This window comes from Nomascus leucogenys, chromosome 10 (genome assembly GCF_006542625.1).
Source record: "Nomascus leucogenys isolate Asia chromosome 10, Asia_NLE_v1, whole genome shotgun sequence".
Taxonomy (NCBI): Eukaryota; Metazoa; Chordata; class Mammalia; order Primates; family Hylobatidae; genus Nomascus; species Nomascus leucogenys.
This window is the reverse complement of record NC_044390.1, coordinates 77580503-77605652: the sequence shown is the minus strand read 5'-3', so window position 1 is coordinate 77605652 and position 25150 is coordinate 77580503. Positions and strand designations below refer to the sequence as shown.

General features: G+C 44.6%; 1 protein-coding gene across 1 annotated transcript; it reads right to left on the bottom strand.

The window, feature by feature from the left end:
* Nucleotides 1-957: 957 nt before the first annotated feature.
* On the bottom strand, nt 958-25102 carry FAM216A (family with sequence similarity 216 member A; the record flags this gene model as incomplete). Its single annotated transcript, XM_012509918.2, has 7 exons — nt 958-1323; nt 3691-3773; nt 4917-5100; nt 5182-5311; nt 6433-6554; nt 20491-20531; nt 24645-25102. Coding segments are annotated over 7 exons (1137 nt in total), but the record flags the coding sequence as incomplete, so codon positions are not given.
* Between the last annotated feature and the right edge of the window lie 48 nt (nt 25103-25150).

Genomic DNA, 25150 nt, shown 5'->3' with positions numbered 1-25150 from the left:
CCCTAATCCCAACACTTTGGGAGGCCGAGGCAGGTGGATCACCTGAGGTCAGGAGTTCAAGACCAGCCTGGCCAACATGGTGAAACCCTGTCTGTACTAAAAATACAAAATTAGCCGGCATGGTGGTACATGCCTGTATTCCCAGCTACTCGGGAGGCTGAGACAGTAGAATCACTTGAATCCTGGAGTTGGAGGTTGCAGTGAGCTGAGATCACACCATTGCACTCCAGCCTGGTCAACAAGAGCATAACTCCATCTCAAAAAAGAAATACAAATTTAGCAAGGAAGCATACTAGAGTAATATATAATGTAAAGACTCCTCTTGTTAGTGTAACTACTCCCAACCTAATCTAGTCCGAGAGTCCAAGTTATTTATGTGGCAATTTCATAAGATAGGGAAAATGTGTATTTACATTTTAAAGTTGTATTCAAATAGCAAATATTTACTGAGCACCTACTTTGCAAGTCAGAGCATTATCTCTGTCAAATGCTATTCTGTATCTGGATATTCCCAAGCTTTCCTTAGCCCAATCAAAAAAATACTTGTAGGATATTCTTTTTTTTTTTTTTTTGAGATGGAGTCTCGCTCTGTTGCCAGGCTGGAATGCAGTGGTGTGATCTCGGTTCACTGCAACCTCCGCCTCCCAGGTTCAAGCAATTCTAATTCTCCTGCCTCAATCTCTCAAGTAGCTGGGACTATAGGCACACACCAACATGCCCAGCTAATTGTTGTATTTTCAGTAGAGACGGGGTTTCACCATGTTGGTCAGGCTGGTCTCGTACTCCTAACCTCATGATCCACCCGCCTCGGCCTCCCAAAGTGCTGGGATTACAGGCATGAGCCACCGCACCTGGCCCTGGTAGGATATTCTAATATTGCTGTTTTAGGACTTACTATGAACACAGAAAGAAGAAATACGACGCATTTGTCAGATTTAAAGAAAAGTAATTCAATACTGAATGCAAGAAAAGTTTTAATTGTATCTAGCTAGAAGTACAAGTATATGTTACATGTAAATTTTCTTACATAACTATCATTGGTACATGGAACTACATCAGACCAATTACATTGTTTTAAGTTTCTGAACAAACCAAAATTACTTAATGATTTAATAAATAACAATACCATCCTAAACATACAGGACACAACTCACAACCCCTTACCCTCACCTTTGGCATGAATTCAATACATGAGACAAGACTGTCAAGTTAACATCAGATGTTCTCCCTGTTCTTCAATTGACATTGATTGCATAAACTTATTTAGTAAATCTTCTTCCTTTTTTTCTTCACTCATGTATGATTCAGAATCATCTGAAGAAACTGAAGGAAAAATAAGAATTTACAACTGTCTGTTTTGGAAATAAAGCTCTAAGTACAACTTTCAAAATGACCTGGCTTATTAATAAGCCTGTAGTAAAGACAAATTGCCTGCAATTTTCAAGGCTCTTAGTCACCTCACCCTTCCCCCAAGTTTCTTACTCTTTAAGATATACAATACTGTATTCTAGCCAAGTTACTGTACAGCAAATTCTCTTGTTACTAAGTCCTATTTTACTATTGATTTTCAAAATGTTTTGGTTGGGGGAAATTAAAGTGGTCAGTTACATCTTCAGAATCTCTGCATTTTCCTTTAGTTCCTTCTCATCTCTTCTATTGGGGACCACAGGGACTTTCCCCCTACAGTTTCCGCTAACTGTACCTTTTGGAACCTGACTTACCCCTTCTCTCCTGCCCTTTCCCTCATTTCTTGGATAGGAATGGTACGATATTTACAGCAGAGCTGGCTAACACTGTCATACAGTGATGGGATATCAATTCAGAAGGCCTAACTTCCCTACTTCTGTTTTTTGTTTTTTGGTGTTTTTTTTTGGAGACTAGAGTGCAGTGGCGCGATCTCGGCTCACTGTAAGCTCCACCTCCCGGGTTCACGCCATTCTCCTGCCTCACCCTCCCGAGTAGCTGGGATTACAGGCATGTGCCACCACGCCCAGCTAATTTTGTATTTTTAGTAGAGACGGGGTTTCTCCATGTTGGTCAGGCTGGTCTCGAACTCCTGACCTCAGGTGATCTGCCAGCCTTGGCCTCCCAAAGTGCTGAGATTACAGGCATGAGCCACTGCGCCTGGCCAACTTCCCTACTTCTTACCCACCTCCCTACTTCACTATGCTGATAAGTAGAAAACTACTTAACATGATTTAACATCATCAGTTCTGAGGAATACTTCTGATCATTCGGTCTGTCTTCCCTTTTTCATTTTGCAGTATTTTGTTCTTGTGGTAGAAAGGATCCTTTATGCTGATCCTTCCAAAGTCTGGATTTGTCTGAGTTGCAGCTGTAAAATTTTGATAATATCACCTGCTTGGCTTGCCTCCACTGTTTTGTTGAATATCAAACAAAATGGTACACAGAAGTCCCTCCTTACCTACCGTTTTGCTTTCCAAGGTACAGTATAAGATATTTTGAGAGAGACCACATTCACATAACTTTTATTACATTATATTGCTATAAAATTGTTCTATTATTTATTGTTAATCTATGTGACTAATTTATAAATTAAAACTTTATCATAGATATGTATTTTTTAGGAAATAACAAAGTATATATAGGGTTCAGTAGTATCCAAGATTTCAGCCATCCACTGGGGATCTTGGAACATATTCCCCATGGATAAGAAGGGCCTACTATAAGAGATACAGCACTTTGTAAACTAATAGATGCTATACAAAATATGTTCATCCAAAAATAGCACTAACTCAGAAGTGCTATTGCTTGAGAAAGTCATGTTTGTGGTTCTGGGTTCTGATGAATTCATGCTCTACTGTCTTTGACCTTGATATTGTAAGTATCTTTAGCATTAGAAATACCTTGAATCGGCCGGGCGCAGTGGCTCACGCCTGTAATCCCAGCACTTTGGGAGGCCGAGGCGGGTGGATCACAAGGTCAGGAGATTGAGACCTTCCTGGCTGACACAGTGAAACCCAGTCTCTAGTAAAAATACAAAAATTAGCTGGGTGTGGTGGTGGGTGCCTGTAGTCCCAGCTACTCGGGAGGCTGAGGCAGGAGAATGGTGTGAACCCGGGAGGTGGAGCTTGCAGTGAGCCGAGACTGGGCCACTGCACTCCAGCCTGGGCGACAGAGCGAGACTCCGTCTCAAAAAAAAAAAAAAAAACCTTGAATCTTACTCCTTTGAGCAGTATGTTCTTTTTTTCTTTTTTTTTCTGAGATGGAGTCTCGCCCTGTCACCCAGGCTGGAGTACAGTGATGCAATCTCGGCTCCCTCCAACCTCCGCCTCCCGGGTTCAATCGATTCTCCTGCCTCAGTCTCCCAAATAGCTGGGATTACAGGCGCCTGCCATCACGCCCAGCTAAATTTTGTATTTTTAGTAGAGATGGGAGTTTCGCCATGTTAGCCAGGTGAGTCTCGAACTCTTGACCTCAGGTGATGTGCCTGCCTCGGCCTCCCAAAGTGCTGGGATTACAGGCATGAGCCGTGACACCTGGCCCAGTATGTTCTTTTAATTACAAGCATAAACTATATTTTATGTTTGGTTTTTTATTTGTGACAATAAAAGCAAATCATATTCTAAATTTGTTAATATCTTCATAATAGAAATGAAATTGTATTTGGTATAGTATTTTTAAGCATAAGATCTTAAAAAATGCATATTGTTAAATTTCCACATTTACCTGTTTGCATGAACAGTTTCCTTGGTCTTCTGAAAATCTTCAGTGACTTACATCTTGTTTTAGATGCATATCCAGTTTTTATCCTGTAAGAAAGGGAAGTAGCTTAGTTGGAGCCAGCAAAGTGAACAGCTGCCTAGGGCATGTGGAAGACCACACAAATTCGTTTTATTAGCCGCCAACATCACCAAAAAGACCCTTTCAGCACCCAAATTCTCCTGTAATTTCTTAACCCTAACATGTAAAGCTGCAACAGTGCAATTTCAATACTCATGCTTCTTAATCTTTTTCCCTCCCTGTTATATAGTATTCCCCTGTGCATAACCAACCATATTCTTCTCCTTTTGAAAGTATTTGCATTATTTTGAGGTTGAGTGGGAATCACATTGAAAAGGGCAGTCATCCATAACTCTATCTGATAAAGAAATTTTTATAATTCCACAAAATATATTCTAAAAGAAGTGGCATATTCTTATCAGTGCAGTAAAGAAAAAGTATGAAAATATCGGCTGGGCACGGTGGCTTATGCCTGTAATCCCAGCACTTTGGGAGGCCAAGGCTGGTGGATCATCTGAGGTCGGGGGTCCAAGACCAGCCTGACCAACATGGAGAAACCTTGTCTCTACTAAAAATACAAAATTAGCTGGGCATGGTGGCGCATGCCTGTAATCTCAGCTACTCAGGAAGGCTGAGGCAGGAGAATCGCTTGAACCCGGGAAGTGGAGGTTGCGGTGAGCCAAGATCGTGCCACTGCACTTTAGCCTGGGCAACAAGAGCAAAACTCGGTCTCAAAAAAAAAAAAAAGTATCTCTCTCTGCTTTTTAAAAGTCCAGCCTATTCTGAATTTAGCAAAGTGAACATATTAGGGAACACAAGCATTAATATCACTTAGCTACCCTTCAAAAGAGATGGGGAAGGCTGGGCACAGTAGCTCACACCTATAATCCCAGTGCTTTGGGAGGCAGAGGTGAGAGTACCTTGGCCAACATAGTGAGATGCTTTCTCTACAAAAAAATTTTTTTAATTAGCAGGGCATGGTGGTTTGTGCCTTTAGCCCTAGCTACTTGGGAGTCTGAGGCAGGAGCATTGCTTGAGCCCAGGAGTTTGAGAATACAGTAAACTATATCACATCACTAGACTCCAGCCTGGGTGAGAGAACAAGACCCTGTCTAAGAAAAAAAAAAATTAAACTGAGATGCATTTCCCCCCTTTTACACTAAGAAACAGACCCTTCTTTGTTTCTCACTGGCCGCCAAAGGGAGTGCTGTATGAGCATTTCAGGTGCAGATGCAGCTGCGATATCAGAAGGCCCCGAGTCCTCTCTCTCCAGTTGGTGTCGCCATGTAGTGCAAGGGTAATGCTGTTTCTGTGAGTAATGAGAACTAAGGCGGCTTCTGTGATGAGTGAGGACACCTGTGATACAAATCACCTCTGTTAAAAGACCCTCTCACTAATTGTAAAAACTAGTGAAAAGCCAACTGGAGGTGCACCTGCCTGGCTTTTGTGAGCTGTGCTGAAGCACATGCATGTACTGCCTCTTCATTAACATCTTCAGATAGTTTGCATTATAGAGTTTAGCAATGCTGCACAGGTAACGCTTCTGGCCTGTGGTGAGGTCTGGATGCTAAAAGACAGAATAAGAGGATTTATAGTCTGCATTGTAGAAGAGAAGTTGGCAATATTCCTTATCTGAAGAGATGAATGTTCAAGAGAGTTGTACCAACTGTATTTTACTTAAGCAAATTCCACTATGTTAACTTGACAAAAGAGAAAGAAATGGCCATTTAAACAGTGCAAGTGGCTCTGCTTGCCATTCCACTCAGGTGATTCAGATGTCCTTTGAAGTCTGAGAACTCATTGCTCTAGATGAACAAGGAAGGAGTGAATCTGCTGTTCTGTCAAGTGTTACTTGCTGTGCGCCTCTCAGTGTGGGCATCTTGCCTTCTCAAAATGATTTTTGAGGTATAACATGGTACCTAAAATCAACCCAATTGCTCTACTTAGTCTCAACTGAAGAAATGTTCTTTTCCAGCACCAGAAGAATAACTGACTGTGTTGGACATTCTGAGGGATAGTATGTTGGTCTCTAAGTAATTTTGACTTGAGATTTTCATTGTACTTGCTGATTTTAGAAGTTAATGTTCACTTAAGATGTAAGATTCCACTATATATACAAGATTTACTTTACTGAATACGTGGTAAGTTCAAAGAAAATTCAAAATGTTAGAAAAATTTACCCTAATTCACATTGCTCTAGAGATACTTTTAGCAGTTACGATCATTAATGGGATACAGGTAACCATTGTAAAATCCTTATTGCCATTTTATTTATTTATTTTTCTTTTTTTTAAACCCTACTTGCAAGCTAATTACTGCCATTTTCTTTACCTGCTTTCTTCTTAATTTTGTAGTCCTTGAGTAAAATCTGTGTGAAGCTGAGTTTCTATTTCTAGGATGGAACTTTTCTTGAGCATCTCTGTGGTTGGGGCATTAAGCTTCCCCTCAGTAAAGATACATTAGATATGAAGTATCATAAAACCCTGAAAGAACTCTTATGATAAAGAATGTATAATCTTTACATTCATTCATGAGTTTACCCAAAGATATTTATTGACTCCTAGACAATTATACTGCATATGCCTTGTCATCTGCAGTACCTCACCCTGTAAGCAACTGATCTTCAGTAAAAAGTTCAGCTCTGAATACAAAAAGTATTGGTATTTAAATATGTCCCTGTTAGCATACCTTGAAAAAGGACGCATCCATCATTGATTTAGGGAGGTGGATTGTTTGATTTTGGGGAGTTTTCCATAACTCTTGCAGCTTAGCTGTGTGTGAGTTCACTTTGTATCCATCTTTGATTCTATCTGTAGGCAAAGACATCATGTGAATTTCAGAGGCAAAGATCAGTTCAACAAATTGAATTATTAAGATCTAGATACTTACATGTGTCAGTGATTATCCTGGAGTAGTACAGAATCTTTTTAACTCAGACTTAAATTTGAAGAGACTGTATGATATGCCATTTGGTTTTCGAGCACACAAACAACATCAAAGATACTTGTAAATAAATATTTTATGTATATATAATACATTATTTTGAACTCAGCTGAGATGCAAAGTGTTGACAGTAACTTTATCATGTCAGAAACATACTAAAGAGAAAATATACATGCAGGATTTGTGCTTTAATGATTTACAGTAATATTTTATTATCATTTAACTGTACTATATAGTTCTGTGTTTTTTTTTTTTTGAGACGGAGTCTTGCTCTGTCCCCCAGGCTGGAGTGCAGTAGCACGATCTCAGCTCACTGCAAGCTCCACCTCCCTGGTTCATTCCATTCTTCTGTCTCAGCCTCCCAAGTAGCTGGGACTACAGGCACCTGCCACCATGCCCGGCTTATTTTTTGTATTTTTAGTAGAGATGGGGTTTCACCGTGTTAGCCAGGATGGTCTCGATCTCCTGACCTCATGATCCTCCGCCTCAGCCTCCCAAAGTGCTGGGATTACAGGCGTGAGCCACGGCACCTGGCCTAACTTTAGTATATAGTTTTTTAAATCTTTTTTTAAGAGATGGGATCTCACTCTGATGCCCAGGCTGGAGTGCAGTGGCATAATCATAGCTCACTGCAGCCTCAAACTCCTGGGCTCAAGTGATTCTCCCGCCTCTGCCTCTCAAGTAGCTGGGATTATAGGTGTGAGCCACTGCACCCAGCCTTAAAATTCTATTCTGTATTAGACTAGAGTAACACAAATTTTATCCCTTTGGAGATGTAGTATTAACATGAAAGACTGCAGACATTTATCAAAATTTATTTTTACATAGTTTCAGTTATTTCATTTTTTGTTGTTGATTTTTGTTGGTTTTTGAGATGGGGGTCTCAGTCTATTGCCCAGGCTACAGTGCTCGCACAATCTCAGCTCACTGCAACCTCCACCTCCCAGGTTCAAGTGATTCTCCTGCCTCAGCCCCCCAGGTAGCTGGGATTGCAAGCATGCACTACCAGCTAATTTTTGTATTTTTAGTAGAGATGGGGTTTTACCATGATGGCTAGGCCGGTCCCAAACTCCTGGCCTCAGGTGATCCGCCTGCCTTGGCCTCCCAAAGTGCTGGGATTACAGGCATGAGCCACCACGCCCAGCGTATTTCACTGTTTTAAAAACAGTTGTGGACAGCATAAAAGAATAACCTTTTAGTGAAAGATAAAAGTTGAAACATATTCCCAGAAGAATGGGAACTGATTTTCAGTTTCAGACATACTGAGACTAGTAATTTAGGGTATAAGCTTCACTAGCAGTTTGGGGAAAAACAGTCTCTGACAATTAAATCATGAAATGCCTAGTTGTTTGTTTGTTTGTTTGTTTGTTTTGAGAAGGAGTCTCGCTCTGTCACCCAGGCTGGAGTGCAGTGGCACCATCTTGGCTCATTGCAAGCTGCAAGCTCCACCTTCCGGGTTCATGCCATTCTCCCGCCTCAGCCTCCCGAGTAGCTGAGACTACAGCCGCCTGCCATCACGCCCAGCTAGTTTTGGTATTTTTAGTAGAGATGGCGTTTCACTGTGTTAGCCAGGATGGTCTCGATCTCCTGACCTCGTGATCTGCCTGCCTTAGCCTCCCAAAGTGCTGAGATTACAGGTGTGAGCCACCGCGCCCGGCCCCGAAATGCCTCTTTTTATAATAATACATCCCTCTTCCCTGCACACTCCCTTCTCCAGGCAACCACTGATGTGCTATTACCACAGATTCATTTGCATTTTCTTGAGTTTGATATAAATGGGAATACACAGTATTCATTTTTTGTCTGGTTTCTTTCACTCAACCTAATGATTTTGAGATCCACTCATGTCACATGTAACAAATAGTTCATTTATTTTTATCGTTGGGTTATCTTTTTTATTTTTTTATTTTTTTGAGACAGAGTCTCGCTCTGTTGCCCAGACTGGAGTGCAGTGGCACCATCTCGGCTCTCTGCAAGCTCCGTCTCCCAGGTTCATGCCAGTCTTCTGCCTCAGCCTCCCGAGTAGCTGGGACTACAGGCGCCCGCCACCGCGCCCGGCTAATTTTTTGTATTTTTAGTAGAGACGGGGTTTCACCGTGTTAGCCAGGATGGTCTAGATCTCCTGAGCTTGTGATCCGACCGCTTCGGCCTCCCAAAGTGCTGGGATTACAGACGTGAGCCACTGCGCCCGGCCTGTTGTGTTATCTTCTATTGTATATATGTTTACACTGTTATTTGATTACGTACCTGTTGATAGACATTTGGGTAGTTTCCACTTTTTGACTATTACAAATAAAGCTGGAAAGACACATTTTAAGTTAAAAGTTTGTGGCCAGGTGTGGTGGCCCATGCCTGTAATCCCAGCACTTTGGGAGGCTGAGGTGGGCAGATCACCTGAGGTCAGGAGTTTGAGACCAGCCTGGCCAACATGGCGAAACCCTGTCTCTACTAAAAAATATATAAAAATTAGCCAGGTGTGGTGGCGTACACCTGTAGTCCCAGCTACTCAGGAGGCTGAGGCAGGAGAATCGCTTAAACCCAGGAGGTGGAGGTTGCAGTGAGCCGAGATCCCAACACTGCACTCCAGCCTGGGTGAGAGAGTGAGACTCTGTCTCAAAAAAAGAAAAAAGTGTGTAGTTACTTGAATTCAATAAGCACATTTTTGTTTCAATGTTATTAATAACAGCCTATTTCAGTTTTGTATTAAACTTTAAATTTAGTTATTTCTTCAAGATTTTGGCAAGTTGGATACTGCAGGTAAGGACTAACTAGTTGACCAAGAAATGGAAAATCATTTGGAAATTGTATTACGACCCTTGAAACATAACTTATAATCTGTAATAATATGAATGCCAATTTAAGATTTTTAAAAGTTTTTTATTTTGGAAATCCTTTTTCAAGTTGTAAATGGAGGCTATTTATATAAGAATATGTCTTGTGTCCTCAATAAATAATATTTGTGAGATGCATATTATATTTTGGACCAACACTTAATTTCTCAATAGCTTGATAACATTTCTTTGCAGAAAACGAAGCACTTAAAAATAAATAGGCTGCGGCCGGACGTGGTGGCTCACATCTGTAATCCCAGCACTTTGGGAGGCCGAGGCGGGTGGATCATAAGGTCAGGAGTTCAAGACCAGCCTGGCCAAGATGGTGAAACCCCGTCTCTACTAAAAATACAAAAATTACAGCGTGCCTGTAATCCCAGCTACTCGGGAGGCTGAGGTGGGAGAATCGCTTGAACCCGGGGGGCGGAGGTTGCAGTGAGCTGAGATCGTGCCACTGCACTCCAGCCTGGGTGACAAAGCAACACTCCTCTTAAAATAAATAAATAAATAAATAAATAAATAAATAAATAAATAGGCTGGGCATGGTGGCTCATGCCTGTAACCCCAGTACCTTGGGAGGCTGAGGCAGGCAGATCACCTGAGGTTGGGAGTCGAGACCAAGCCTGGGCAACATGGAGAAACTCGTCTCTACTAAAAAAAAAAACCACATACACAAAATACTTAGCCAGGCATGGTGTCACACCCCTGTAATCCCAGCTACTTGGGAGGCTGAGGCAGAAGAATCACTTGAACCCGGGAGGCGGAAGTTGCAATGAGCTGAGTCACTGCAACTGCACTCCAGCCTGGGTGACACAGTGAGACTAACTCAAAAGAAAAAAATAGTATGGCAGTGCCTCGAACATTTAAACATAGAATTGCCATATAATCTAACAATTCCACTTCTGATTCAGCAATTCCAAAAGAACTGAAAGCAGGGACTCAAACAGATTATCAATGCTCATAGCAGCATTACTTCATAATAGCCAAAAAGTAGAAGAAACCCAAGTATCCATCAACAGATGAATATATAAACAAAATGTGGTATATACAAACAATGGAATATTATTTAGCCTTAAAAAAACGAGAATTCTGACACATGGTACAATGTGGATGAACCCTGAAGACATGCTAAGTGAAATAAGCCTGTCACAAAGGACAAATATTGTATGATTTAACTTTTATGAAATACCTAGGAAAATCAAATATATACGAAGTGAAAGAATGGAGGTTGCAAGAGGCCAGGGGAAAGGAAGTATATAGGGAATTAGTGGTTTTTTATTTTGTTTTTAAATTTTCTTTTAGAGACAAAAGTTAATTTTATGTTGCCCAGGCTGGTCTCAAACTCCTGGGCTCCAGCGATCCTCCAGCCTTAGCCTCCCAAAGTGCTGGGATTACACCCATGAGCCACTGCGCCCACCTGAGAGTTAGTGTTTTATAGGTATGGAGTTTTAGTTTGGGAAGATGAAAACTTTCTGGAAATGGATGGTGGTAGTGGTTGCACAACAGTGTGAATATACTTAATGCCACTGAAATGTACACTTAAAAATGATTAAAATGGGCCAGGTGCAGTGGCTCATGCCTATAATCCCAGCACTTTGGGAGGCTGAGGTGGGTGGATCACTTGAGTCTAGGAGTTTGAGACCAGCCTGGCCTACATGGTGAAACCCTTAGGCTGGGCGCGGTGGCTCACGCCTTTAATCCCAGCACTTTGGGAGGCCAAGGCGGGCGGATCACAAGGTCAGGAGATCGAGACCATCCTGGCTAACATGGTGAAACCCCATCTCTACAAAAATATAAAAAAATTAGCCAGGCATGGTGGCGGGCGCCTGTAGTCCCAGCTACTCAGGAGGCTGAGGCAGGAGAATGGCGTGAACCCAGGAGGTGGAGCTTGCAGTGAGCCGAGATCGTGCCACTGCACTCCCAACTGGGCGACAGAGTGAGACTCTGTCTCAAAAAAAAAAAAAAAAAAAAATTAGCCGGGCGTGGTGGGGGGGCACCTGTAATCTCAGCTACTCAGGAGGCTGAGGCAGGAGAATCGCTTGAACTCAGGAGGCAGCGGTTGCAGTGAGACGAGATGGCGCCATTGCACTCCAGCCTGGGCAACAAGAGTGAAACTCCATCTCAAAAAAAAACAAAAGACTAAAATGGTAAATTTTATATTATGTATATTTTACCACAAATAAATAGTTAACCAACTCAAGAACTTTTGAATATACTGCTTGGACTATATGCCCTCAAACAAAAACAACTCTAAGAAAATACTGATTTCTAATTAATTACTAGGCTTTTTTTTTTTTTTAGATGGAGTCTCGCTCTGTTGCCAGGCTGGAGTGCAGTGGCGCGATCTCTGCTCACTGCAACCTCCAACTCCCTGGTTCAAGTGATTCTCCTGCCTCAGTCTCCCAAGTAGCTGGGATTACAGACACGCGCCACCACGCCCAGCTAATTTTTTTTTTTAATTTTTTTTGCACACAAAAACAAACATTTTCTAAAAATACATACAAAAAAAAAGATGCGTATCAAACATATTAGGAAGGTTACACATGGGAAGTCGGGGAATAGAAATGGGGGGTGGGAGTTAAAATAAATGAGAGAGGGACTTTATATGGATCAGTGATAATAACTCAATCCTCTATTTGACAAAGAAGAGGGAGAAGGAAGAGGAAGAAAAAGAAAGTGGGATAAAGGATCAGAAAGGGAGGAAAATAGAAAAAATTAGAATATGACTCCAGGGTAGACCTGTTTTGTTGTCACTGAGTTGGTTGGTTGGTTTGTCTGTTGTATTTTTCATGTTTCGCCAAGTTGGCCAGACTGGTCTCCAACTCCTAGCCCGAAGTGATCAACCCGCCTCGCCCCCCCAGAGTGCCGGGACCACAGGCGTGAGCCACCACGTCCAGCCCCCACATTGCTTCTGGCCTCCATTGTAGACCTCCCAGACGGAGCGGCCGGGCAGAGGCGCTCCTCACTTCTTCCCAGACACGGGGCGGCCGGGCAGAGGCGCTCCTCACTTCCCAGACGGGGCGGCCAGGCAGAGACGCTCCTCACTTCTTCCCAGACGATAGGTGGCCGGGCAGAGGCGCTCCTCACTTCCCAGACGATGGGTGGCCGGGCAGAGGCGTTCCTCACTTCCCAGACGATGGGTGGCCGGGCAGAGGCTCTCCTCATTTCCCAGATGGGGCGGCCGGGCAGAGGCGCTCCTCACTTCTTCCCGGACGGGGCGCCCGGGCAGAGGCGCTCCTCACTTCCTCCTGGACGGGGCGGCCGGGCAGAGGCGCTCCTCACCTCCCAGACAATAGGTAGCTGGGATTACAGACACGCGCCACCACGCCCAGCTAATTTTTTGTATTTTTAGTAGAGACGGGGTTTCATTATGTTGGCCAGAATGGTCTCAATCTCCTGACCTCGTGATCTACCCACCTCAGGCTTCCAAAGTGCTGGAATTACAGGTGTGAGCCACCGCGCCCAGCCTACTAGGCTTTTTTTTTTTTTTTTTTTTTTTCAGAAGCATCTGTTAGCACTTTAGAAACTACTTTTTTATACATCTTAGGACGAAGCAAATTATATATTGTAGTTAATGAGAGGCAGGTCTCACACTTTTGGAGACAGGAGTTACCTATTAATATGGAAAGAGGAAAGCACAGAATAAACTCTGTTTGGATTGCAATTTGGAGTTAGTAGAAATATTGAAATAGATATGTATGTGTATGTATGTGCTCACAGGTAAATGCACACACATTTCTTTCCCAACACTGTCCTCGGAGACAAGTCTAGAAGCAATGATAATATAAATAAGCACACCAGGCACCCAGATCTTGGTTTCTACGTACTCTTCTCTACTTTAAATATATAATTTTTTTTTTTTTTTTTTTTTGAGACAGAGTCTCGCTCTGTTGCCCAGGCTGGAGTTCAGTGGCGCGATCTCGGCTCACTGCAAGCTCCGCCTCCCAGGTTCACGCCATTCTCCTGCCTCAGCCTCCCGATTAGCTGGGACTACAGGCGCCCGCCACAACGCCCAGCTAATTTTTTGTATTTTTAGTAGAGACGGGGTTTCACTGTGTTAGCCAGGATGGTCTTGATCTCCTAACCTCCTGATCTGCCCACCTCGGCCTCCCAAAGTGCTGGGATTACAGGCGTGAGCCACCACTCCCAGCCTTAAATATATAAAATTTTTTTAAAAAAAGGGCTCTATGTTAGTTTTATTTTGCTGCCATAACAACACAACTTTAGTGGCTTAAAACAACACTCATGTATTGTCTCATAATTCTATAGCTCAAAAGACTGAGTATAACATGAATTCACTGGGTTCTCTGCTTAGAATCTCACAAGGCCAAAATCAAGGCATCGGGGTGCCTGGGCTGGATTGGGGTGCCTGGAGTCTGTAGTGGTTCATTCAGGTTGTTGGCAGAATTCAGTTCCTTACAAAACCAAAGTCCCTATTTCCTTGACATGTGGCTCTCTTCATCTTCAAGCCAACAATGGAGTGTTAAGATCTCTCCTTTCACATCTAACTGCTCCTCTTCCCCACATCTGTCTGACTTCAGCCAGAGAAACTCCTCTGCTTTTAAGGGCTCATAGGGCTAGGCTGGGCCCACCCAGAAAATTGAAGATAACATCTCTTTTGAGGGTTATAACTTAATTTTACCTGCAAAAATTGCTCCTGCCATGTAACATATTTACAGGTTAGAGAGATTAGAGTGTGAACATCTTTGGGGACCATGCTGCCTACCACAGGCTCTTTGGAGAAATGGCTGACGTCAAGGGTAGAACAGGGACAGTACAACGTTTTGTGCTAAAAGATAAAAGTGTTCGCCGGGCGCGGTGGCTCACGCTTGTAATCCCAGCACTTTGGGAGGCCGAGGTGGGCGTATCACAAGGTCAGGAGATCGAGACCACGGTGAAACCCCGTCTCTACTAAAAATACAAAAAATTAGCCGGGCGTGGTGGCGGGCGCCTGTAGTCCCAGCTACTCGGAGAGGCTGAGGCAGGAGAATGGCGTGAACCCGGGAGGCGGAGCTTGCAGTGAGCCGAGATTGCGCCACTGCACACTCCAGCCTGGGCGACAGAGTGAGACTCCGTCTCAAAAAAAAAAAAAAAAAAAAAGATAAAAGTGTTCAAAGGATAATGGAGACAGAGAACAAGAGCCATCTTTAAAGGGTTCCCACTGGCCAAATCTGGGATAATTTGAGCATCAAAATAAATAACAGATTTAAAGTAAAGTATTTAACCTATTGAATGGTATAAGAATCCATGTGTTGACAATTATATAATAAATACATAAATTGAAAAATGGTAGAGAAAGGGAAGCTCTTCATTAGAAAGCCATCTGAAAAATGTAGAATCAATGATGGAATTAGAAAAAGCACATATGGCCTGGCGCGGGGGCTCACGCCTGTAATCCTAGCACTTTGGGAGGCCGAGGTGGGCAGATCACAAGGTCAGGAGATCGAGACCATCTTGGCTAATATGGCGAAACCCCGTCTCTACTAAAAATACAAAAAATTAGCCGGGCATGGTGGCAGGCACCTGTGGTCCCAGCTACTCGGGAGGCTGAGGCAGGAGAATGGCATGAACCCGGGAGGCGGAGCTTGCAGTGAGCCGAGATCGCACCACTGCACTCCAGCCTAGGCAACAGAGGGAGACTCCGTCTCAAAAAAAAAAAAAAAGAAAAAGAAAAAGCACATATTTCTAGCCATCTTAATCATAATGGATTTAGTCAAGAATGGATGACAAGACCAGGCGTGGTGACTCACGCCTGTAATCCCAGCACTTTGGGAGGCCGAGGCGGGTGGATCACGAGGTCAGGAGATCGATACCATCCTGGCTAATGCACAGTGAGACCACGTCTCTACTAAAAAAATAGAAAAAAATTAGGCGGGCATGGTGGCGGGCGCCTGTGGTCCCAGCTACTCGGGAGGCTGAGGCAGGAGAATGGCATAAACCCAGGAGGCGGAGCTTGCAGTGAGCCGAGATTGCGCCACTGCACTCCAGCCTGGGCAACAGAGGGAGACTCCATCTCAAAAAAAAAAAAAAAAAAAAAAAGCACATATTTCTAGCCATCTTAATCCTAATGGATTTAGTCAAGAATGGATGACAAGACTGGGCGCGGTGACTCACGCCTGTAATCTCAGCACTTTGGGAGGCCAAGGCGGGTGGATCACGAGGTCAGGAGTTAGACATCATCCTGGCTAACACAGTGAGACCCCGTCTCTACTAAAAAAAAATACAAAAAAATTAGGAGAGCGTGGTGGCAGGCGCCTGTAGTCCCAGCTACTCAGGAGGCTGAGGCAGGAGAATGGCGTGAACACAGGAGGCGGAGCTTGCGGTGAGCCGAGACTGCGCCACTGCACTCCAGCCTGGGCCACTGCACTCCAGCCTAGGCGACAGTGCGAGACTCCGTCTCAAAAAAATACATAAATAAATAAATAAAAGAATGGATGAGAAAACTAATGGATGAAAGTTTGAGAAGTAATAGGCTATGTACAAAGTCTCAAAGTATATCCCCATATATTTTTACCTTTACAAAGGATAAGAATCATAACTTTACAGTGGTGAAAGCTGGCAGACATCACCTGAACCAAACGATGACAACGTTGTCAGTAACGGACTAATGCACAGCAGGGGTCTCCTGATATGATGAACCAGGACAAACTCAGCACCACTTCTGTGCTATTCCTGCTAGAAGGACATAAGCTGAATCTCATCGGAGGAAACATCAAACAAACCCAAATTTAGGGAAATTCTATAAAAGAACAGGCCTGGGCCAGATGCAGTGGCTCACATCTGTAGTCCCAACTACTTGGAAGGCTTAGGTGGGAGGATCACCTGAGCCCAGGAGGTTGAGGCTGCAGTGTGCTGTAATTGTGCAACTGCACTCCAGCCTGGGCAACAGGGTGAGAACCTGTCTCAAACAAACAAAACCCCACAGGTCTGTATTCTTCAAAAATATCAATGTTGGCCGGGCGCGGTGGCTCACACCTGTAATCCCAGCACTCTGGGAGGCTGAGGTGGGCAAATCCCTCAGGTCAGGAGTTTGAGACCGGCCTGGCCAACATGGTGAAACCCTGTCTCTACTAAAAATACAAAAATTAGCCAGGCATGGTGGCATGTGCCTATAATCCCAGCTACTGGAGAGGCTGAGACACAAGAACTGCTTGAACCTGGTGGGGCAGAGGTTGCGGTGAGCCAAGATTGTGCAACAGCACTCCAGCCTGGGCGACAGAGTGAGACTTCGTCTCAAAAAAAAGAAAAAAAGCTAAGAAACATAAAAACATTAGGCCGGGCGCAGTGGCTCATGCCTGTAATCCCAGCACTTTGGGAGGCCGAGGCGGGTGGATCACAAGGTCAGGAGATCGAGACCATCTTGGCTAACATGGTGAAACCCCGTGTCTACTAAAAAGAAAAAAAATTCAAAAAATTAGCCAGGCGTGGTGGCGGGCGACTGTAGTCCCAGCTACTCGGGAGGCTGAGGCAGGAGAATGGCGTGAACCTGGGAGGTGGAGCTTGCAGTGAACCGAGATCATGCCACTGGACTCCAGCCTGGGCGACAGAGCGAGACTCCGTCTCAAAAAAAAAAAAAAAAAAAGAAACGTTGACAACTGAATGCTATTCATAAACTTGGATTTTTTTTATTTGTGGCTATAAAGATATTATTGAAACAATAAACAAAATCTCAATAAGGTCTAGAGATAACAGTATTTCAAGTTCTTGATTTGGATAATTATTTTGTGAGATAAATAAATGTAGTTAAGATAGGCCAGGCGTGGTGGCTCATGCCTGTAATCCCAGCACTTTGGGAGGCCGAGGCGTTTGGATTGCTTGAGCCCAGGAGTTTGAGACCAGCCTGGGCAACTTGGCAAGACTCCTATCTCTACTAAAAATATAAAAATTAACTGGGTGTGGTGGCACACGCCTGTGGTCCCAGCTACTGGAGGGTAAGGTGGGAGGATCACTTGAGCCCAGGAGGTGGAGGCTGCAGTGAGCCAGTTGTACCCCTGCACTCCTGCCTGGGGAACAGAGTAAAAAATATAGCTAAGATAAATACCCCCCCCCTTTTTTTTTTTTGCCAGGGGTGAAGTCCCAGTTACTTGGGAAGCTGAGGTGAGAGGATCACTTGAGCCAGGGAGGTCAAGGCTGCAGTTAGCTGAGATTGCACCACTGCACTCCAGCCTGGGAGACAAAGTGAAACCTTGTCTTAAAATAAATAAATAAAGGAAATACATACTTGGAAGTATTTAAGAATAAAGAGGGCCAGGTGCCGTGGCTCATGCCTGCCCAGCACTTTGGGAGGCCAAGGCGGGCAGATAACCTGAGGTCAGGAGTTAAAGACCAGCCTGGCCAACATGGTGAAACCCCATCTCCACTAAAAATACAAAAATTAGCCAGGCATGGTGGCATGTGCCTGTAATCCCACCTACTTGGGAGGCCGAGGCATGAGAATCGCTTGAACCTGGGAGACCGAGGTTGCAATAAACCGAGATTACACCACTGCACTCCAGCCTGGGCGACAGAGTGAGACTCCGTCTCAAAAATAATAATAATAATAATATCTAGAGTCACTGCCAGTAATTGGCTATAGTGTTTATTTTAAATAATAGAATGAATCCTTAAGTTCAACTATAGAGGAAGACAATCAAGCACTTGCTGAATACTGGCCCTTTTCTCCTCCAATTATAAACAGCAATACACATTGTTCACTGCGGATTAGTGAAGTAAACTAAGTGTATAAAAAGAAAATAAAAACTTTTAATCCCACAATCTAGTAGTAATTTTTTTAATTAATTTATTTTTTTTGAGACGGAGTTTCACTCGTTGCCCAGGCTGGAGCACAATGGTGCAATCTCGGCTCACCGCAACCTCTGCCTCCCAGGTTCAAGCAATTATCCTGCCTCAGTCTCCCGAGTAGCTGGGATTATAGGGATGCACCACCATACCCGGCTAATTTTTTTGTATTTTAGTAGAGATGGGGTTTCTCTATATTGGTCAGGCTGATCTCAAACTTCTGACCTCAGGTGGTCCGGCCGCCTCAGCCTCCCAAAGTGCTGGGATTACAGGCGTGAGCCACGGCGCCCGGCTTTTTTTTTTTTTTTTTTTTTGAGACAGCGTCTCGCTCTGTCGCCCAGGCTCAAGCGCAGTGGCATGATCTCAGCTCACTGCAACCTCCGCCTCCTGAGTTGAAGTGATTCTCCTGCCTCAGCCTTTCGAGTAGCTGGGAATACGGAAGTGCACCACCACACCTGGCTAATTTTTTTGGATATTTAGCAGAGACGGGGTTTCACCATGTTGGTCAGGCTGGTCTCGAACTCCTGACCTCAGGTAATCCACCTACCTCAGCCTCCCAAAGTGCTGGGATTACAGGTGTGAGCCACTGTGCCCGGCCTAGTAGTAATTATTTTAAAACACTTTGGGCTGGGCGCGGTGGCTCACGCTTGTAATCCCAGCACTTTGGGAGGCCGAGGCGGGTGAATCACGAGGTCAGGAAATCGAGACCACGGTGAAACCCCGTCTCTACTAAAAATACAAAAAATTAGCCGGGCGTGGTGGCGGGCGCCTGTAGTCCCAGCTACTCGGAGAGGCTGAGGCAGGAGAATGGCGTGAACCCGGGAGGCGGAGCTTGCAGTGAGCCGAGATCGCGACACTGCACTCCAGCCTGGGCGACAGAGCGAGACTCCGTCTCAAAAAAAAAAAAAAAAAAAAAAAACACTTTGATATATTGCCTTTCAGAGTTTTTATTAGGCATATATTTGTTCAGAAATTTTTCTTTTATATAACTAAGTCAATCCAATATACTGATAATTGTTAGTATTTCTTCTTTTATTTCCCTCCACATCTGGAATATATTATTAATAAATATATTGTTTTGTGTTTCCTTTCTTTTTTACACTGAACTATAATTCAGTAAGAATTTTGGTGAGGAATCTAAATTAATGAACCCAGACTGCAACACATTTTTTAAATGACCATATTATTTATTTATATATGTATACATGCACACATATATGTCTGTATATTTTTTTCCCAGGTAACTGTAATGACTATATATTTACCAAGGAAAAGCAAAGTGAACCCAGGTTTATGTATCACTGAATTTAAATGAAACATTTAAAACCTATTATAACTACTATACTTAAAATATATATACATACACACACACTCCTATAGTCAGTTAAGTCCAGCTCCTCTCCCAAGGGAAAAAAAGCAATTAGTGAGAGACCTTTGGGGGATTGTCTTACCTACTCTCTTAACTCCAGCAGAGAAGAGGTGAATACTTTGAAAGCTCTACTCTTTATTTCAAGTGAGAGGAAAATATCAGCACTGAGAAATATTTTATATTCTTTGAAGCTATTCAATTTAGAATTTTTTTCTTCTATCCATGTATAAACCCCAGGCTGTGCTCTGTGCTTTTCAACCAACATCAGCTATAAATACAGTTCTTTTAGGGATTCACTGCTAATTTTAAAAATGTTTGATGTAAAATATACTGTACCAACAGACAAGAAAAAACCTTCCTGATTGCTCTTTGAAATCTTAAAGACTAAATTCACCAGGGATGCTAATACAATCTATTTTTAACTCTATTGTGGGCTGGGTGTGGTGGGTCATGCCTGTAATCCCAGCACTTTGGGAGGCGGAGGCAGGTGGATCACCTGAGGTCAGGAGTTCGAGACTAGCCTGGCCAACATGGCGAAACCCTGTCTCTACTAAAAATAGAAAAATTAGCCAGGTGTGGTGGCATGCACCTGTAGTCCCAGCTACTCAGGAGGCTGAGGCAGGAGAATCGCTTGAACCGAGGAGGCAGAGGTTGCAGTGAGCCCAGATTGCACCACTGCACTCCAGCCCAGGCAACAGAGTGAGATTCCGTCTCAAAAAAAAAAGAAAAAAGAAAAAAACTCTATTGTGTAAGTAGTTACAGACAAATAGGCTTCTCAGAACCATGTTACTTATAAGTATTATCTGCTTTATATGCACTACTCACCAGAACCTTTGGAATTCTGGTAACAAGAGTATCCAGCTGATCTGTTGAAAAAATAAAGCACATAAATAATATGTAATAATTACAATGTTACAAGCACTGAACAACATATTTCAATTTTTTTTTTTTTTTGAGACAGGGTCTCACTTTGCCACCCAGGTTGGAGTGCAGTGGCATGATCTCAGATCATTGGAACCTCTGCCTCCCAGTTTCAAATGATTCTCCCACCTCAGCCTCCCAGGTAGCTGGGACTAGCGCTGCTACACCCAGCTAATTTTTTTAGTACAGACGGTTTCACCATTTTGGCCAGGCTGGTCTCAAACTCCTGACCTCAGGTGATCTGCCTGCCTCAGCCTCCCAAAGTGGTGGGATTAAAGGCATGAGCCACTGCACCCAACCAACATATTTCAAATTTTAAAAAAGGATAGTGTTGCATATTATTTTTACTTTTCATGTTTCCATCAGAAATAATGTCTTGCAAATTTTTTCCTATAATTCTGGTTAAATCCTAACGGCTCCAAGATTTTTTTCTTTCCTTTTTTAGAGATGGGGTCTTCCTCCTTCACCCAGGCTAGAGTGCAGTGTCGCAATCATAGCTCACTGCAGCCTCAAAATCCTGGGCTCAAACGATCCTCAGCGTCCCAAGTAGCCAGGACCACAGGCGTGCACCACAACACCTGGCTAATTTTTGTACAGACGTGAGCCACCATGCCTATCCTGGGTCTTAATTTTATAGTTTCCTAATCTCATTCCTACAGTGAGCTCAATAAAGTAGTTGGGGCTCCTAGGCTATCCATGTTATTATCTTGTTGTCTTTATTTTTAACGAAGTGATTTGGGTATTGAAAAGACTGTTCTTTTTTTTTTTTTCTTTTTTTCTTTTTTGAGGTAGAGTCTTGCTCTGTCTCCCAGGCTGGAGTGCAATGGCGTGATATCGGTTCACTGCAACCTCCGCCTTCCAGGTCCAAGCAATTCTCCCACTTCAGCCTCCCAGTAGCTGGGATTTACAGGTGCCCGCCACCACACCCAGCCAATTTTTCCATCTTTAGTACAGACGAGGTTTCGCCATGTTGGCCAGGCCGGTTTCAAACTCCTGACCTCAACTGATCCGCCCGCCTCAGCCTCCCAAAGTGCTGGGATTACAGACGTGAGCCACCACGCCATGCCGAAAGACTGTTCTTTGAATAGTAATTAAGGTGTGCTAGAACTAATAAGTTGGTCTGTAATGTTTCTAATTTAGTACAAATTCTTTTTTCTTTTCTAAACTTAAAACAACCTTCCTTCCCTCATCCTGCAATTTATTCAATGACCAAGAGTTCATGGGTCAGGTGCCAAGTTTATAAAGTTTTTGTTATGAACTTTTCACCGCCGCTACCTCTGCTATTTCATTCCAAGCCACCATATCATTTTCTTGTATTCCAACTTCCTAATTCTACCCTTGCTCCTTCCAGTTTATTCTCCAACTAGCAACCAGCGTGATCCTTTTTAAGTGAAGTAAGATCACATCACTTCTCTGCTGGCAACCCCCCTGTGGCTTCCTTTCTCAAAAGTTGACTTTATAGGGCATGAGAGAGTTTTGAAGGAGTGATAGAGCTGCTCTGTATCTTTAGTGTGGCAGTGCTTAACACAGCCATGTGCATTTGTCAAAACCCATCATATTATACATGAAAAAGTAAGATTTTACTTTGTGTAAATTATGCCTCAATAAACCTGACTTTAAAGAAAAAAAGTGCCAGGCGCGGTGGCTCATGCCTGTAATCGCAGCACTTTGGAAGGCCAAGGCGGGTGGATCACGAGGTCAGGAAATCAAGACCATCCTGGCTAACACGGTGAAACCCTGTTCTCTACTAAAAATGCAAAAAATTAGCCAGGCGTAGTGGTACGTGCCTGTAGTCCCAGCTACTCAGGAGGCAGGAGAATCGCTTGAACCTGGGAGGCGGAGGTTGCAGATCACACCACCGCACTCCAGCCTGGGTGACAGAGCGAGACTCTGTCTCAAAAAAAAAAAAGGATAAAAAAGGTAAAGAGTTCTGGAGTTCCCATTAGTTAATAATGGGATTTTTGGCAGATTACTTCCCCTTTCAGATTAGTAAATACGACTGGAATGGATGATTTTTAAGACCCCTGCCAGTGCCAACATTGTATCATGTAGCATAATATACCTGATTCTAGTTTGAAAATTTTATTTTGTATTTCTGGGAATATAAGCTTTTCATAAATTAATCTTGGTTTGTGTTTTTTAATGGGGTTCCTTAAACCAAACTAAAGGGCATACTGTCTTTTTAATTGTGTTTTTAAAAGAGTTTGGATAAACTAAAGGAGGCATGGAGATGAACGACAGGCGGAGATAAAAGGAAAGGACAAACAACCTCTTTGTGCCTGTTTTGTCATCCATAAAGTGGGGATCATAATAGAACCTTCTAGGATTACGGGCTCACACCTGTAATCCCAGCACTTTGGGAGGCCAAGGCGGACAAATCGCTTGAGCCCAGGAGTTCAAGACCAGCCTGGGCCAACATGGCGAAACTCATCTCTACTAAAAATACAAATATTAGCCAGGTACGTGGTGGTGCACACCTGTAGTCCCAGCTACCTGGGAGGCTGAGGCAGGAGAATTGCTTGAACCCAGGAGGCGGAGGTTGCAGTTAGCCGAGATCGTGACACTGCACTCCAGCCTGGGTGACAGAGGGAGACTCTGTCTCAAAAAAAAAATTCACGTATCTCCTGATACACTAGGATCCTGCAGTCAGCCAAGGACTGTGAAGAACAGAAAAGAAACCCAAGACTCCATCCCATCTTTAAGAAGTCTTCAGTAGCACCAGAGACAAAAAGGATGGCCATGCGGGCAGATCATGAGGTCAGGAGATCGAGACCATCCTGGCTAACACGGTGAAGCCCGTCTCTACTAAAAATACAAAAAAGTAGCCGGGCGTGGTGGCACACGCTTGTAATCCCAGCTACTCCAGAGGCTGAGGGAGGAGAACGGCGTGAACCCGGGAGGCGGAGCTTGCAGTGAGCTGAGATGGCACCACTGCACTCCAGCCTGGGCGACAGAGGGAGACTCTGCCTCAAAAAAAAAAAAGAAAAAAAAAAAAAGGATGGCCATGGGTGCAACAGAGGCCCTGACTGTGGGTTGTACTGAACGGCAAACATATCGCAGTTCTTGCTTTTAGGGAATAAAGGAGGGAGAGGAAGAGGAGGTAGAGTCTCTAGCAGTGACTTCAACAGCTCGTTGTCTTCACTATCTAGGAAATAGGTGTAAAAACCTGCTCAAAACGAAATAGATTTGTGAAAAAAGAAACTTCGGTGTGAAGAAAATGTCAAGATCAAGGCACCTCAGATATTCAGTCATTGGTCTCACTGGCGATTAGAAACCCTCGTTTGAGGTCGGGAGCAATGGTTCACCCTGCAATCCCAGCAATCTGGGAGGCCGAGGCGGGCGGCTCACTTGAGGTCAGGGGTTCGACACAAGCCTGGCCAATATGGTGAAACTACCTCTCTACTAAAAATACAAAAATTAGCCGGGCGTGGTGGCAGGCGCCTGTAATCCCAGCTACTCGGGAGGCTGAGGCAGGAGAATCACTTGAACCTGGGAGGCTGAGGTTGCAGTGAGCTGAGATCGCACCACTGCACTGCAGCCTAGGCAACAGAGCGAGACTCTGTCTCGCTCTCAAAAAACAAGAAAGAAAAGAAAAAAAAAGAAAAAGAAAGCCCCGTTTGACAGGAAGGTGGCTCATGTCACTAGAGGGAAGGAACTGGTTTATGGGCCTGGACGCCCCCAGTTGAACCGGGGGACATCTTCCTCCTCTGTCCCCGCCGCTTCGCCTTTCGGTGGACACACAGTCCTGTGCCAGACAGCAAACGTCCCAGCAGGGCTCGCAGCGCCCCCTCGGGGCAGAGAGATGCACGCGGGCGACTGTCGCAGTAACCTCATGGCCACTGCACCAAACGCTCCTCCGAAGCTTCCCTCAGAGGCCCTCCCTGAACCGCGAGGCAGTCCTCCCCTCTGCCCTCCTGTCCACAACTGCTCCCCGCCTCTCACTTGAGGGCACCGGGGCCAGCCCCCGAGACGAGAGGCCGGTCGCAGCCCTCCTCCACGGCGCTCACGACGCGGGGGCCCCACGCTGCCACCCTTTACCCCGGGGCCCCCAACCTCACCCGCCGCCGCCACCCTCGGTCCCGGCCACTGCGGGCGGCTCTGCAGAAGAGCTACGCTCCGTCCAGTCGGACCCCGGACCCTGGCCGGGCATCTCCGCGGCGAGACCGCGAGCCGTGTGCGGGAGCAGCTGTCCCAGCGTCCCTTCCCCCGACAGCACGCGTGCGTCAAGCTGCTGGTATTCCGGAGAGGCGGCTCCGATGCCGGCTTCTCGCCCCTCCGAAGCCGTTCGGACACTGCCCGAAGAGCTTCGGGAGAGCGGGGCGGGCAGATCCGCGACCCCGGAGTTACGGTGGGGGGTGGGGGGCAGGAGCGCTTCGGTAGCTGAGCGTTTGCACGTTTGCACCTCTCTGCGGAAGCAGTGCGTCACAGGAGGGAAATATACATGCTCCCCAAAACAAGAGGTGCCTTCCACTTCAGTATTCCAGATCCTCAGCACATTTGCAAATCGCGAGGGTGGCCATAAAAGTCAAATGTCTGCACGCAAACCACGGACCGAAGCACGCAG